Source organism: Grampus griseus (assembly GCF_964374135.1).
Source record: "Grampus griseus genome assembly, chromosome: 11".
NCBI lineage: Eukaryota > Metazoa > Chordata > Mammalia > Artiodactyla > Delphinidae > Grampus > Grampus griseus.
In genome coordinates this window covers 23018091-23035149 of record NC_139005.1, presented here as the reverse complement: position 1 = coordinate 23035149, position 17059 = coordinate 23018091, and the positions used below count along the sequence as shown (strand labels likewise).

General features: G+C 33.5%; 1 protein-coding gene across 7 annotated transcripts in view; it reads right to left on the bottom strand.

Moving 5' to 3' along the window:
• CCDC91 (coiled-coil domain containing 91) overlaps positions 1-17059 on the bottom strand; it is a gene marked incomplete at its 3' end in the record, with an annotated part of 398367 nt that overhangs the window by 203936 nt on the left and 177372 nt on the right. For all 7 annotated transcript variants that reach the window (XM_082666097.1, XM_082666099.1, XM_082666098.1 and 4 more), the window contains exon 7: positions 6564-6641. In XM_082666097.1, coding sequence (XP_082522223.1) covers positions 6564-6641 — 78 coding nt within the window. The remainder of the gene's footprint in view (positions 1-6563; positions 6642-17059) is intronic.

Genomic DNA, 17059 nt, shown 5'->3' with positions numbered 1-17059 from the left:
GATCACGAGAGATTACTACAAGCAACTGTATGCTAATAAAACGGACAACCTGGAAGAAATCGACAAATTCGTAGAGATGCACAACCTGCGGAGACTGAACCAGGAAGAAATAGAAAATATGAACAGACCAATCACAAGCACTGAAATTGAAACTGTGATTAAAAATCTTCCAACAAACAAAAGCCCAGGACCAGATGGCTTCAAAGGCGAATTCTATCAAACATTTAGATAAGCGCTAACAGCTATCCTTCTCAAACTCTTCCAAAATATAGCAGAGGGAGGAACACTCCCAAACTCATTCTATGAGGCCACCATCACCCGGATACCAAAACCAGACAAAAATGTCACAAAGAAAGAAAACTATAGGCCAATATCACTGAGGAACATAGATGCAAAAATCCTCAACAAAATACTAGCAAACAGAATCCAACAGCACATTAAAAGAATCACACACCATGATCAAGTGGGGTTTATCCCAGGAATGCAAGGATTCTTCAACATATGCAAATCAATCAGTGTGATACACCACATTAACAAATTGAAGAAGAAAAGCCATATGATGATCTCAATAGATGCAGAGAAAGCTTTTGACAAAATTCAACACCCATTTATGATAAAAACCCTGTAGAAAGTAGGCATAGATGGAACTTTCCTCAACATAATAAAGGCCATATATGACAAACCCACAGCCAACATCATCCTCAAAGTTGAAAAAATGAAACCATTTCCACTAAGATCAGGGACAAGACAAGGTTGCCCACTCTTACCAGTATTATTCAACATAGTTTTGGAAGTTTTAGCCACAGCAATCAGAGAAGAAAAAGAAATAAAAGGAATCCAAATCGGAAAAGAAGTAAAGTTGTCACTGTTTGCAGATGACATGATACTATACACAGAGAATCCTAAAGATGCTACCAGAAAACTACTAGAGCTAATCAATGAATTTGGTAAAGTAGCAGGATACAAAATTAATGCACAGAAATCTCTGGCATTCCTATACACTAATGATGAAAAATCTGAAAGTGAAATCAAGAAAACACTCCCATTTACTACTGCAACAAAAAGAATAAAATATCCAGGAATAAACCTACCTAAGGAGACAAAAGACCTGTAGGCACAAAATTATAAGACACTGATGAAAGAAATTAAAGATGATACAAATAGATGGAGAGATATAGCATGTTCTTGGATTGGAAGAATCAACATTGTGAAAATGACTCTACTACCCAAAGCAATCTACAGATTCAATGCAATCCCTATCAAACTACCACTGGCATTTTTCACCGAACTACAACAAAAAAGTTCACAATTTGTATGGAAACACAAAAGACCCCGAATAGGCAAAGCACTCTTGAGAACGAAATATGGAGCTGGAGGAATCAGGCTCCCTGACTTCAGACTATACTACAAAGCTACAGTAATCAAGGCAGTATGGTACTGGCACAAAAACAGAAATATATATCAATGGAACAGGATACAAAGCCCAGAGATAAACGCACGCACATATGGTCACCTTTTTTTGATTAAGGAGGCATGAATGTACAGTGGAGAAAGGACCGCCTCTTCAATAAGTGGTGCTGGGAAAACTGCACAGGTACATGTAAAAGAATGAAATTAGAACACTCCCTAACACCATACATAAAAATAAACTCTAAATGGATTAAAGACCTAAATGTAAGGCCAGACACTATCAACCTCTTAGAGGAAAACATAGGCAGAACACTCTATGACATAAATCACAGCAAGATCCTTTTTGACCCACCTCCTAGAGAAATGGAAATAAAAACAAAAATAAACAAATGGGACCTAATGAAACTTAAAAGCTTTTGCACAGCAAAGAAAACCATAAATAAGACGAAAAGACAACCCTCAGAATGGGAGAAAATAGTTGCAAACAAAGCAACTGACAAAGGATTAATCTGGAAAACATACAAGCAATTCATGCAGCTCAATATCAAAAAAACAACCCAATTCAGAAATGGGCAGAAGACCTAAATAGACATTTCTCCAAAGAAGATATACAGATTGCCAACAAACACATGAAAGAATGCTCAACATCATTAATCATTAGAGAAATGCAAATCAAAACTACAATGAGATATCATCTCACACTGGTCAGAATGGCCATCATCAAAAACTCTACAAACAATAAATGCTGGAGAGGTTGTGGACAAAAGGGAAGACTCTTGCACGGCTGGTGGGAATGTAAATTGATACAGCCACTATGGAGAACAGTGTGGAGGTTCCTTAAAAAACTAAAAACAGAACTACTATATGACCCAGCAATCCCACTACTGGGCATGTACCCTGAGAAAACCATAATTCAAAAAGAGTCATGTACCAAAATGTTCATTGCAGCTCTATTTACAATAGCCAGGACATGGAAGCTACCTAAGTCTCCATCAACAGATGAATGGATAAAGAAGATGTGGCACATATATACAATGGAATATTAGCCATAAAAAGAAACGTAATTGAGTTATTTGTAGTGAGGTGGATGGACCTAGAGTCTGTCATACAGAGTGAAGTAAGTCAGAAAGAGAAAAACAAATACCGTATGCTAACACATATATATGGAATCTAAAAACAACAAAAAAAAAGGTCATGAAGTACCTAGGGGTAAGATGGGAATAAAGACACAGACCTTCTAGAGCATGGACTTCAGGATATCGGAAGGGAGAAGGGTTAGCAGTGACAAAGTGAGAGAGTGGCATGGACATATATAAAATACCAAGCGTAAAATAGATTGCTAGTGGGAAGCAGCCGCATAGCACAGGGAGATCAGCTCGGTGCTTTGTTACCACCTAGAAGGGTGGGATAGGGAAGGTGGGAGGGAGGGAGACGCAAGAGGGAAGAGATATGGGAACATATGTATATGTATAACTGATTCACTTTATTATAAAGCAGAAACTAACACACCATTGTAAAGCAATTATACTCCAATAAAGATGCTAAAAAAATAAAACCAATTTCATTTTACATTTTTTTCTCTATTTACTAAGTAAATAAATTTTATCTTATTTATTTGGCATTTTTCACTATCTTTTCTAATGAAATATTTTTTCAAACTCATCAACAATGTCTCAATTCAGCTTGTAGGGGGAAAAAGTGATTGATTACATCTAGTACAGGACAATCAGAAGAATGTTAAGATTCCCTAGCAACCAGGAACGGTGTTAGGAAGGTGCCAGATCCAGCTGCATATTTGAGTAAATGCCTGTATGGGTAGGAGAGGCAAGGGTGTGGAGCATCTTTCTTCCAAAAGATTGAGGAAAGCTGTGGTTTTAGATTTCTTACTTCCTATCTTTGGTATGCATACGTTAATGGATATAGAATATATATTCCATTGGACCAAGAATTTTATTTTGTTCAGTGCTGTATCTATGATAGTCCTTGACATAAAGAAGTTAATAATATTTCTTGAATTAAGGAATGAATAAATGCAAAAGATGTTCATAAAGCTTCTATTAGCAATAGTAATGAGAAGTTGTATTTTGGTTTTTTGTTTTGTCTTGTTTTGTTTTGTTTTTCCGGTACGCGGGCCTCTCACTGCTGTGGCCTCTCCCGCTGCGGAGCACAGGCTCCGGACGCGCAGGCTCAGCAGCCATGGCTCACGGGCCCAGCTGCTCCCTGGCATGTGGGATCCTCCCGGACCAGGGCACGAACCCGTGTCCCCTGCATCTGCAGGCGGACTCTCAACCACTGCACCACCAGGGAAGCCCTGTTTTGTTTTTGAGTTACCTAATGATTAATGAAACATCCATCAAAATGTTTATATGCTTTAAAAAACATATCTTTAAAGATATTCAGAAAAAAGAGAAGCAAAATAAAACAATTAGCACATGAACTTCTCACGCATGAATTTAGAATGGAAAAGAAATTGTTTCTTTTCTTGTTCCATAATGGGGTACAAATCAACATTTACATTATAAAGATCTCTAACCTACCAAGAAAACATTGCTTATTTTTCCTATCTAAGTTACTCTATTTTTTCCATATTACTATCAAGTTGATTGTCAGTATGTTTCTAAGACACCTTGGTTGTAATATTTTACACAATAATTTATGTATCAGATGTATTCCTCTTAGGAGTACTGTAATATCTTTGTGCAAAATGTGAAGCTCAGAATAAATCAATAATATGGAAAGCTATATGAAGAGTATTTACACCAAAGTTCCCTACTATAAGAGAATTTATATAGTTTGCATATTAACTGACTACAAGTATAATATGATAAATTAAATTTAACTTTGTAGGATACGTGATTTGATACCTAATCCTTTAAAGCAAATTGTAATACTTAATGCCTGAAATCTTTAAATTCTCTAACTGAGTGTCACATAATAATATGAGACAAAGAAGAGGTGAAATGAGTAGCTCTCAACTAAGTTTCTTCAAAATATAATTTGCAAAATATATTTGCAAAGTTGTTACATACGCTTTTAAACTCATTCATTGCTAGTGTTCAAAGTAATACACAATAAACAAATTTTCAGCAAAGGAAATATGTGGAGTTAGAGCCAAAAAAAAATTTAAATATCAAATGCTGTGCTTTTCAGAAAAACACAACAATATAAGTACTTTCAAAACATTTAGACACTGTCAGAGTGAAGTAAGTCAGAAACAGAAAAACAAACATCGCATATTAATGCATATTTGTGGACTCCAGAAAAATGGTTCAGATGAATTGGTTTGCAAGGCAGAAATGAGACACAGATGTAGAGAACAAACGTATGGACACCAAGGAGAGGAAGAGGGGGCGTGGGATGAATTGGGAGATTGGGATTGACATATATGCACTAATATGTATAAAGTGGATGGCTAATGAGGGCCTGCTGTATAGCACAGGGAACTCCACTTTGCTATACAGTAGAAACTAACACAACACTGTAAAACAACTATACCCCAATTAAAAAATAAAAAACATTTAACTTAGAATTCATAAATATAAATGAGTAAAATATAAATTTATCCAAGAATATATCACTTAATATGCCAGGAGAATTATGTAAATTCCAGTATTTTAATTCTTCCAACCCTTAGCCTTAGGAAAAGAAGAAGATGGTCCAAAATAGTTCCTATACTTTTCCCCAACTCAACAACTGTAAAGCTGGTTTGTATTAGTAGAACTAAAAATTCACATTATGAAAAAAGAGCCAAAAATCACAGCTGTAAAAACCAGCCATTTTTTAATAACCTTCTCAACAATGGCACAAGTTTCTATATTAGTGTGGTTATAAAAATGACCTTTCGTGTCCCAAGACATATCTACCAATTATTTTAATACCTTGGAATTTTAAAAAAAGTGCTTTTCACTTAAATTCTTGATCTACTTCTTTTTCTACTTTTATCCAAATGACTTGTTACAGGAAGCTTTTTGACAGTAAATTATCAGCTAATTAAAATGAAATCAACTTCTATCATGTCTAGGAATGAAGCTGAATCAATAAAATTGTCTATATTCCACATATGGTAGAAGGATTTTTTAAACATTTATTGTAATAATTAACAATAAAAAAATAAACTAAATGCCTATTTATACAGGTATAGTTAAACCAATTATGGGGTGTGTGTGTTTGTATATACACATATATGTATAATATGTGTATGTATATGCATATATATGTTTGTATATGTGTATATATACATGTGTGTATATATATGTATACACACATATATATACATATATATATATATACACACTGTGGAATACTATAGAACAATGACAAAAATAGGATAAGTTTATATATACTGACATGAAAATATATACTGACAAGTAAATATAGCAAGAAACAAAACAACAGATTGAGTAGAACAACATTTTTCTAAAAGGAAATCAAAATTTTACAGCATGAGTATACGTGTGTGTGTGTGTGTGTGTGTGTGTGTAAATATAAAGAAAAACCTCTAGAAGGATGCACATCACACCATTCTCACTGGTTACTTCTGGGGAGAATTTTTTGAATTTGATTTCAACAAGAATGTATTCCTTAATTACTTGATGGAAAAAAATGATCTAACGTGAAATTTAGGGGGGGAAAAATTTTGTTATTAAACTCTCAATTTACTTTAAACGATTAAGCTTATGCAGGCTTAGCTTATCCAGAATAATACTGCATATATCACTGATACTGACATTTATTATAATTTTTATTATTACTTAAATGTACCCAAATCTATTTAATTTAAGAAAAAAAGCTATGACAATAATTTTCAGATTTATATCACACTTTTTTTTTCTATAAAAGGTGGAACCAGAGTAAAGACCAAAGAAGCTAATAATCTAGCAATTAATTCTACAGTATTTTGTTTTCAAACTTCAATCCTGTGTTCTCAAATATTCTGTAAGTTCTCAAATGCAGAGCAACATCTAGCATTACCTTTGTAATCTAAGTATGCTTTCAGTGAACACTTATTAATCAGTTGAAAGGAATTCTATACCGAAATAAGACTACACTATAATTCTATAATTTGTGTAGCATATGTCTATGTGTGTAATTTTTTTTTACTAAAGTTTGCCAAAGTTTAAAAGAATAAAGAAAACAGACTCTCAAACCGCTACCTTATATTCATCCACAATAATGCTGAGGGCTTCATGACCAGCTTTCCTCATGTCTTCCAATTCTTGTTTATGTTTTTCCTGAAAGAAAGCAAGAAACTAAGCCATGATTTGTTCTTTTGACAAAATAACAACACACCATTGACTTTTGTATCTATAAGTGATTGAGTAGCTTGTGGCACACAGCTGCAAACAAACAGAAAAACTATTAAAAAAAAAAGTTCTGTTTAAAAGCACTCTGGAGGGCTGTGGCAATGAGAAATTAAAGGGAAACAATAACTGAGAAAGGAAAACCATGCTGCGAGGTAAGGTAACACATGGCAATGGTGTTAGCCCTTGGGGCATTTGGCAATTCTGGACCTGGATCTAGAGACAGGAGGTCCTGTGTTATTTCAACAAGCCAGAACCTTTTTTTTTTTTCATTACTTCTCTAGTAACATATACATGCCAATAGTTTAATACATAATAAAGTTTGAGAACCACTGGATTAAGGTAATCAACCCCCCATTCTACCTTCCTAGGAAAGCAGAGGCTTACCTCTCTTTGGAGAATGTTAAAATCCTACACAGAGGCTTTCCAATTTTTCAAACACAATGTACAGCTTTCAATGCAAAATTATCAGAGATGGTAACAGATGAGACCAAAGAAACAGAAAACAGAAAAGACAAAAGAAACAGACCCATGTGTGATTCAGAAATTACTTATCAAAGAGTTTAAAATATGTATGAATAATACATTCAAGAAAATAGAGAAGAAATGGAGAAAACAGATAGGATAGAGATTTTCTTCAGAGAACCGGGATTTGTAAAACAGAAATTCTACAGTGAGAAAAAAATGTATTATTAACAACACAATAGATGAGGTAAATAGTAGGTGAAACAGCAGAAAGCAGGATGAGAGAACCAAAAGACAGTGGGGGAAAAAAAAGAAACTACAGCAGAAAGAGAAATAAGTGATGGAAAATACAAAAAAAAACTTTAAAAAGACATGGGACAGAGTAAAAAGATCAAATATACATGTAACAGAAGAACTATTAACAAATAATCCAAAGAAAGAAGAAAAAAATTAAATGTAGCAAGATGGCAACAATAGAGTGATGAAGAAAAATAGAAAACAAAAATTTCTAACATTATGCATGAATTCAGGGTATTACAAAACCTACAGATATTTCTAATAAGCAGTAAGATATTATTAAATATTAGAGCAATAAATATGAAATTTTAGATGAAATGAAAAAACTCCTATGAAAAAACACAACTTAACAAAACTGAAAGAAGATGAAATAAAAACTCTGAAGAGTCCTATATGTGTTTAAAAAAAATTGAACCTGTATTAATTTAAAAACCAAACAAAATAAAACTTCCGACCAAGGAAACCATAAGCCCAGATGATTTAACAGGTTGATTTTAATAAACATTTAAGAAACAAGTAACAGAAACCTTACACAAAATCTTCCAGAGAATAAAAAAAGAAGGAATACTTCCCTACATATTTTATTAAGACAGCATATTCCCTTATACCAAAATCTGTAAAGATAAAATTATGAACCAATCTCTTTTATGAAAACAGAAGTTAAAATTCCACATAAAATATTAGCAGATGGAATCTAGCAATACATAAATAAGATAATACATCTCAACCAAGCGGGATTTATTTTAGGAATGTCAGGTAGGTAGAAGTGATGTACACCATTTCAAGCTTGAACCACAAAACCGCCAACACAATCCTCCACACATTCCCTTTTTCCCCCTATTTGCTTGCTGATGTCAATGCCTAAGATGACAATTAAAGTCACGTGCTGCGAACGGCAGCAGGGCCTCTATCAGCCTGGGACCCTGAATGACTGCACCATCACCCCAGCGGACTTAGAGAGAAAATGAACTATATTTAGGGAAAAGATAACACCAACAGTTCCTGTTCATTTACTGCCACCCCTTTCTCATTTATAAGCTCCCCTCATTTACTATGCCTTACTTATTCACACGTTCTATTTCATTATCAAATTCTAATTGCCATTTCCAGTATATCACTTTATGTATCTTTCTGTAGCTAAGTCATTCTTTCCCAAAACAGCCTAAACATAAAGGACCAACAAGGGCACTTATTATAAACACTGATTTTTGTTGGTATGATTATCAATCTATGGCTCACGGCAGCAATCTTTTTAAAGTCATTTTCCCATTTCTGTCAGAGTTGTTTCAGTAAAAACTAAATAACAAAGCAGCTAAATCCAATTACCTGGTAAAGCAAGCTCATACGTTCTATTATACTAAAAAGCAAACACATGTAGGCAGCACTACCAACTCATCACGTTGGAACTCCCATTCAGGTCAGGTTATCTCACTAATGGTATGTGACTGTCTCATAAAATGACCTAGGAGGGCAAAAGCATCAATTTCTATGCTGAATGTTAACATAGTTTTTGTTTTTCTTAGTTTTTAAGATTAAAAAAAAAGTAAATAGAAACATTTTTCTGACACTTTCTTTTCACATCATAGTGGAACATCTTAGGCAGTTCTTGGGATGCATATATTATACCTTAAGACCAATGATTTATGACAAAGTCATATAAAACAGGTTACATGGTCAAACAAATTGTGGAAATTAACAATATATATTAAAATATTAGACCTCCTACAAACCCACAAGTAAAGAAATTTGTTGAACTTTACTAAAACCAGCATTTTTCAGACTTAACTAATTAAATATTAATTTACTTTTTTTCTCTCTCTTGACAATACCTATTACCAACTAATCAGTTCAGAATTGAAACTGAGAACCAAAAAGGTCAAGAAAGCTTTCTAGAGTTAATCAGTCTAAAGCGAAGCAAATTAACCTAGATCCACTAAGTGAAACTGAGAATATAATCTATTTTTACCTCAGTAATTAGAAATTGAAGATGAATATGCACCATTTCAATTATAAAGTTTGATCATTCAACAACTATGTTCTGAATAATGAACCATTAAAAAGTGTTAGTGTGCCATTTAAGGCACACATAGAGTACATTATATTAAGCAATTCATATAAAAGGTTTTTTCTAATAGACATTTTATAAATGATCAAAATGTTCTATGACATTATATTTTATTATAATTGCAAATAAACACTTAGTCAATGGCTGTATCTTCTCACATAGAAGGAACAGCAATCCAGTGCTTTGCATAGTGCCTTAGAACACAGCAGCTGTTCACAAATGTTTGTTGGATTACGCTGAAATTCTCATTATTGACATAATGGATTTCTATAATCATTTTAGATATCAGAACTAAAATTTGAAATTATATTCAATGTGTACTTCATAAGAAATTTTTACATAATGTAGAGATGCTCAGTGATATTCATCATTCAAGATAGAAAATGTAGACTCTGAGAGTACCATGAAATTTACAGTTACTGATCACCTAAAATTTTCCCAGATGCCATTAGTTTATACCAAATTTTCTTTGTAAGCATTATATTTAATTTAAACAATAACTATGTGCCTGACTCTGCTAGCCTCTGGGGACAAAAAGATGATGAAAATATAATAGTTATCTTCAGCCTAGTAATACAGAAGATTGACTAACCTGTATACAGTAACTTGAAAGTGATAATGAGTACGAAAGGATTTTGTTAATGAAGACAAAAATAAGATATTATTCCTGCTGCTACTAGAATCACATTTGCTACTGCTACTTTTCAATAATGAACAAAACCCCTAGACCAAAGATCAGCGAAACCACAGAAGGCTAAATAACACATAAACAAACTAGAAGAAACAAAAAACTATAGAATACTCTACCAAACAACAACAGAATACACATTATTCTCAAGTGGAAATGGAACAATCTCCAGGATAGACTATATGGTAGGCCACAAAACAAGTCTTAATAAATTTTTAAATACTGAAGTCAAAGTATGCTCTTTGACCACAAGGGAATGAAATTTGAAATAATTAATAGTGGGAAACTTGAGAAAATTCACAAATGTGTAGAAATTAACACATTCCTAAATAACCAATGAGTCAAAGAAGAAATCACAAGGAAAATTAAAAATCTATATATAAAAAAGAAGAGTTTCAAATCAATAACCTAACCTTTCACCTTAAAGAATTAGAAAAAGAAGAGCAAACTAAACCCAAAGCAAGCATAATGAAGGAAATAAAAAGATTAGAAAGAAAATAAATAAAGGAATAGAAAAAAATAGAGAAAATCAACTGGACCAAAGTTGGTTCTTTAAAAAAAGTCAACAATATTGACAAATCTTGATTGACCAAGAAAAAAAAAAAAGATGACTCAAATTATTAAAATCAGGAATGAAGGAAAGGACTTACTACTGAATTTAAAGAAACAAAAAGGAGCATATGAAAATATTATGAATAACTGTATGCCAATAAATTAGATAACAAGGTTGTAATGGACAAATTCCTAGAAATATGTAAACTACCAAAATTGACTCAAGAAGAAACAGAAAACCAAACAGACTTATAACGAGAATAAATCAGTAATCAAAAAACTTCGCACAAAGAAAATCCCTTCTTTCAGATGACTTCAGTGGTGAATTCTAACAAATGTTTATTAAAAGGATTAACATCAATATTTTTCATATTTTTCCCCAAAATAGATGAGGAAATATGTTCTAACTCATTCTATGAGGCCAGTATTACACTAATCCAAAGCCACACAAAGACAACACAAAAAAAGACAAAGCGATGTGTTTTATGAATATGGATGAAAAGTTCCTCAAAAAAATAGCAGCAAGCAGAATCCAACAGCATATTAAAAAGACTACACCTAGGATCAAGTATAATTTATCTCAGGAATGCAAAGGTGGTCCAACATACAAAAAGCAATCCATTTAATACACCACATTTAAACAATGAAGGAAATAAAACCCCACATGATCATCTCAGTATGCAGAAAAAGAGTGACAAGATCAAGCATATTTTCACTATAAAAATACTCAACAAACCAGGAATAAAATACAGTATCCTCAACCTGATAAAGGGCATTGGTGAAAAACCCACAGCTAACATCATAATATTGTCAGACTAAAAACTTTCCCCTAACATCAGGAACAAGACAAGGCTGTACACTCTTGCCACCTCTATTAAACATTATACTGAAATTCTAGCAAGGGCATTAGGCAAGAAAAAGAAAAATAAAAGGCATCCTTGGAAATTATTATATCAGAAATGAAGAAGTAAAACTATCCTTATTTTCAGAAGACATGATTTTACACATGGGAAACTGTAAAAAATTATTAGATCTAATAAACAAAACACTATTAAATCTAATAAGTTAAACAAAGTTATAAGAAACAAGGTCAAGACAAAAATCAGTTGTATTTCTATATACTTGCAATGAACAAACTAAATATGAAATAAAGAAAACAATTTCATTTACAATAGTATGAAAAATGATAAAATACTTAGAAATATTTTTTTACCAAAGATGTATAAAACTTTTTACACTACAAACGACAAAACATTGTAGAGTCTTAAAACATGTAAAGACATCCTGTGTTCCTGGATTGGAAGACTTAGTCATTAATCCCAAAATTTATCTGTAGATTCAAATATACCAGTGACTTTATTTTGCAGAATCAGACAAGCTCATCCTAAAATTCATACAGAATTGCAAGGGATTATGAGTAGTTAAAATAATCTTGAAAAAGAAGAGCAAAGTTGGTGGACTTATACTTCCCAATTTCAAAACTTAGCACAAAGCTGAAGTAACCAAAACAGTGTGGTGCTGGCATAAGTACAGAGAGTCCAGTAGAAAATAAAAATGAGACTCCCAAAATAAGCCCATACATCTATAACCAATTGATTTTTGACAAAAGTAAACAAGTCAATTCAATAGCAAGAGAATAACCTTATCAGCAAATGATGGTGGGATAACTAGACACACATGCAAAAGGATAAATCTGGAACCCCACTTCACATATGTATAAATATTAATTCAAAATAAATCAAATTCCTCAATATAAAAGCTAAAACTATTAAATTCTTGTAGGAAAAATAGGTGCATACCTTTGTAACCTTGGATTAGGCAACAGTTTCTAAAAATATGACACTATAAGCACAAGTGAACAATTTTAAAAATACATAAATTTCAAACTTTGTGCATCAAAGGACAGTATCAAGGAAGCAAAAAAGCAGCCCACTAAATATGTGTAAATAATATATCTAAGAAAGGTCTGGTATCCAGAATGTATACAACTCTCATAACTCAGCAACAAAAAGACAACCAAATTTTAAAAATAGGCAAAGAACTTGAGTTGCTATTTCTCCAAAGATACAAACGTTCAACATCATTAGCCATTATGAAATTCAAGTCAAAACCACTGGCATCCACTAGCATGGCTATAACTAAATAGACAGAAAATAAGTGTTGGCAAGGAGGTGGAGAAACTGAGACCCTCACACCTTGCTGGTTGAAATGTAATATGGTGTTTCCACAGTGAAAAACATTTTTGCAGTTCCTCAAAACAATTAAACATAGAATTACTAAATGTCCCAGAAATTTCACTCCTAGTTATATACCTAACGGCACTGAAAATATACATTCACACAAAACCTTGGACACAAATGTTCTATCAGCATTATTAATAATAGCAAACAAAGTAAAAACAATGTAAATGTTCATCAGTTAATAAATAAACAAAATAAAGTATTATCCATACAAGGGAATATTATTCACCCATAAAAGGAATGAAACGATACATGCTTTAACATGGAAGAACCTTGAAACCATTATGCTAAGTGGAAGTAGCTAGACACAAATGGCCACATATTGCATGATTTCATTTTATATGAAATGTCCAAAATAGGTAAATCTAGAGACAGCAAGTACATTAGCAATTGCCAGGTGCTGGGGGAGAGGGAACTAGGGAAGAACTGATTAATGCATGCAGGGCTTCTTCTTGAGGTGATGACACTATCTGGCACTAGATACTAGTGACAATACAACAACATTGTGACTATACTAAAAAACACTGAACTCTACACTTTAAAATATTTTAAATGGTGAATTTTATATTATGCAAATTTTATCCTAATACAAAAAAACACACTGGTGCAAGAAAGAAATAGCATGTTTGTATCAGTTTAATTTCTAAGCTGAAAGGTGTTTTTCTTTGATTTTGTTATTCATTTCTAATTTTGTTTCATTCTGATCAGAGAATGCTGGTTTTATAATTTTACTTCTTGGAATTCAGTGGGGTGAAAGATTCCTCATAAACAACCAAGAGAATAACATTCTCTTTTTGAATGCCATGAACCACTTGCAGCTTTTAAAATTGAAAATCAGTTAGCTGTATATAAATCCTGATTCACATTTTCTTTCTCTGAATATCTTAATTATGTTACATTATTTTTTTGCATGAAGTGTTTTTTTAAAAGTCTGCCATGGATCTAATTTTCTTTATTTTATATTTAGATTGATAATACAATTTCTCTTCCAGAGTCACTTTTGAGAATAAAAGGGTTTCTATTAATAACTGCACTAGGATAACTAGGATAACTGCACTAGGATAAGAATGATCCTGAGCAAACCAAAAGCAGAGTCATTGTAGTTACAGACTTCCAAGGTGTTCTTTTGAAGGATACTTTCTTTAAAGTCACTAGATTGTATCTCATAATTGACTGGGGTCTATTTTCCCAGGTACACATGTGCACTTTCAAGATAGGCCTTCTTTTATTTCCTGTAAGGTGGGTGAATTACATTTTTCATATAGCTCTGTTTCACCTCTTTAGTTTTCCTCTTCAGGGACTCCAGTTATACCCATATTGGATTGGGTTTGCTTGTTTTCTATAATTATTCCTTTCTCTCAAATTCTTTCTTCATTTATATGATAGTTTTCATTTTTCTTTTTGCCATGCTTTATTATTTTCTTCTTTCTGTAGTATTACATTTACTCTTCTTTTCTTTCAAGCTTCGTCTTCATTTTAGAATTTTTTCTTTTATGTCTAATTTTTTTTTTGTCTATCAGCTATATCTTCTTATTTAATTCTTCTTTTCTCATTTCTAAACCATTCTACTTCTGATTTATGCTATTCTTCAAATGCTTCCATCGTTGTACTCAGTTCCACAACAATCCTTTTCTCGTATCCACGTACCAGTTCACCCGTAGGTATTCCTGAATAAGGAGTTGAGGTTAGCCTGAAGAACTCTCCCAGCTTCACGATTCTAGGGCTCCCTCTTCTATTGCTATTATAAGGTTATTAAAAATTTTTCCAGGGTAGCCACTTCTCCAGTACTTTCTGATATCTGCTTCCTCTGAACCCCTCCCTTACCAGTATCTGAACATTCTCCTTCCTTCAGTGTCTGTACTACTCCCTACCATTCCCCTTACCATGCACCTCTGTACTTTAAGAAGGGTACTTTCTCGGTATTTCCAAAAGAAATGAGGGCTCAGAGCACTCAGCCAGTTTTAGCTGTTGTCCTCAGATCTGTCTTCTAACTCCCCTACTCTGATTGGGAACTGTTTCTCTTGGGGTGTCAATATTTGGGTCTCTAGGCCCTCAGGACCACCCTAAATCCCATTTATGTTCCCTTCCATCACTCAAGCACAGATGTGATAGACATGCACATCTTGTTGCTATCAATAGTTCAGCTCTACCAGCTTGTGCTCCAGAATTCATATAAACACAACTGTCATCTCTTTTTTTCTTTTTGAAGATGGTATTTATGGATTTTTTTTCCTTTATCTTAGTCTAATTTTGTAAGACAATCTGAAAGATTCAAAAACTATGCCTCTGCTGCTGCCAATCACCATGCCAAATCCACCCCTTTTCGTTCTTGAAATATTTTCTTTACTTGGTTCTTCTCCTTCTCAGTCTGTCCTGTTGGCTCCTTTTCATTGCCCCAATCTCGAAATGCAGGAGTTCCCCGAGGATGAGATCTCTTCTTTAACTGTTCAACTTCTAATTAACCTTAAGTATTATCAACGTACAACTCAAATTATATATCCAACCCTGCCATGGCTGACCCTCAGATTTATTTATCTAGCTGCCTATTAAGGTCTTTACACATATATCTATAAGAAATCTCGAAGTTAACATGTCCAATGTCAAACCTTTTATTTTCCTCCACCAAACTTCCAGTTGCTCAGACAAAAAATCCTAAAATCGTTTTTAATTTCTCTCCTTTTTTCCCTCACAATCCACATGCAATACCTCAGAAGTCCTACTGGCTTGACCGTTATATTTATTTCTTTAACAGAATCTGAAATAATACGACTGTGTGCCAGGCACTGTTCTAAACCCTTTGCAAATATCGGTTCATTTATTTTACTTATTTAAACCTAATATCTCCATCTCATGATCTAAAGTCTGAGCACTGGTCAACACTGCCACTGCTACTTCTCTAGTCCACACCACAATCATTTCCCAACATCTTTGCCTCTTTGAGTCTGCCCTTCCTCCAATACTGCAGCCAAAACAGTCCTTTAAAACTTTAGGGCAATCACAAAGAATGTAAGTTTTATGATGGCAGGAATCGTTCACCACAATATCCACAGCACCTAAAATAGTAGCAGGCACAGTGTGGATGCTCAATAAATATCTGTTAAATAATGAAATATCACACTTCTGATCAACATTCCTAAGTAGCTTCCACATTACTGCAAATAAACTCTATAATCCCTCCCATAGCCCAAAGCTATACCCCTCTCTACCTAAGTCTCTCTATCTGTTGTCATTGGCCTTCCTCAAGTCGTTATAAGCACATTCTTACCATAAGGCTATTGAGCTTGTTATTCGCAATGCTTGATACACTCTTCACCCCAGATATCCCACACTCATTTCCTTTGGATACTACTCAAAAACCAGTGTACCAGAGGATGTTCCCTGACCCACTGTGTATAAAACAGTGCACACTCGTCACTGCCCACTAGTCATGCTTTATTTTTAATCACTGCTCCTATCACTACTTATTGTTTTGTACTTATTCTTCATTGCCAGTCTCCCTTATATATTGGGGAAGATACTGATGGCACTCTAGCACTATGGCACTTGAGAAGGTTAGGAAAAGACAGATACTAGGCAGATTTCAAAGTCTAACATTAAGTTCAATTTGGGAAGGTGAAATTTCACTTGCCATTCAATACACATATCTCAAATGGTGCCTTGTATATATTGTCTGTTCAGTAAATAAGAACTGAATAAAAAAGAGATTGAATGGAAAGGATTTGAAGGCCAAATACATTTGGGAAGTGAGAAGAGTGTTTCATTCTTCATCGGAGAGAGTTATTTAACATCATAATAAGAATGTTAAAAATGTATTTAAAACTTGGTCTCCAAAAAGGAGGCTACTTAATAGGTTCACATATCTGTTTGTTGAATGAATGAATGAGATTATGATCAATGCTCTTTTTCTGATATAAGCCCAGAATTTAAATTAATAAACACATTAATTAATTAATTAATTAACATCTTTGGGCACGTTTCTAATAAATGAGGGAGTTGGATTAAATCATTTCTAAAATACACTTCCAAATTTCTTAATGCTATT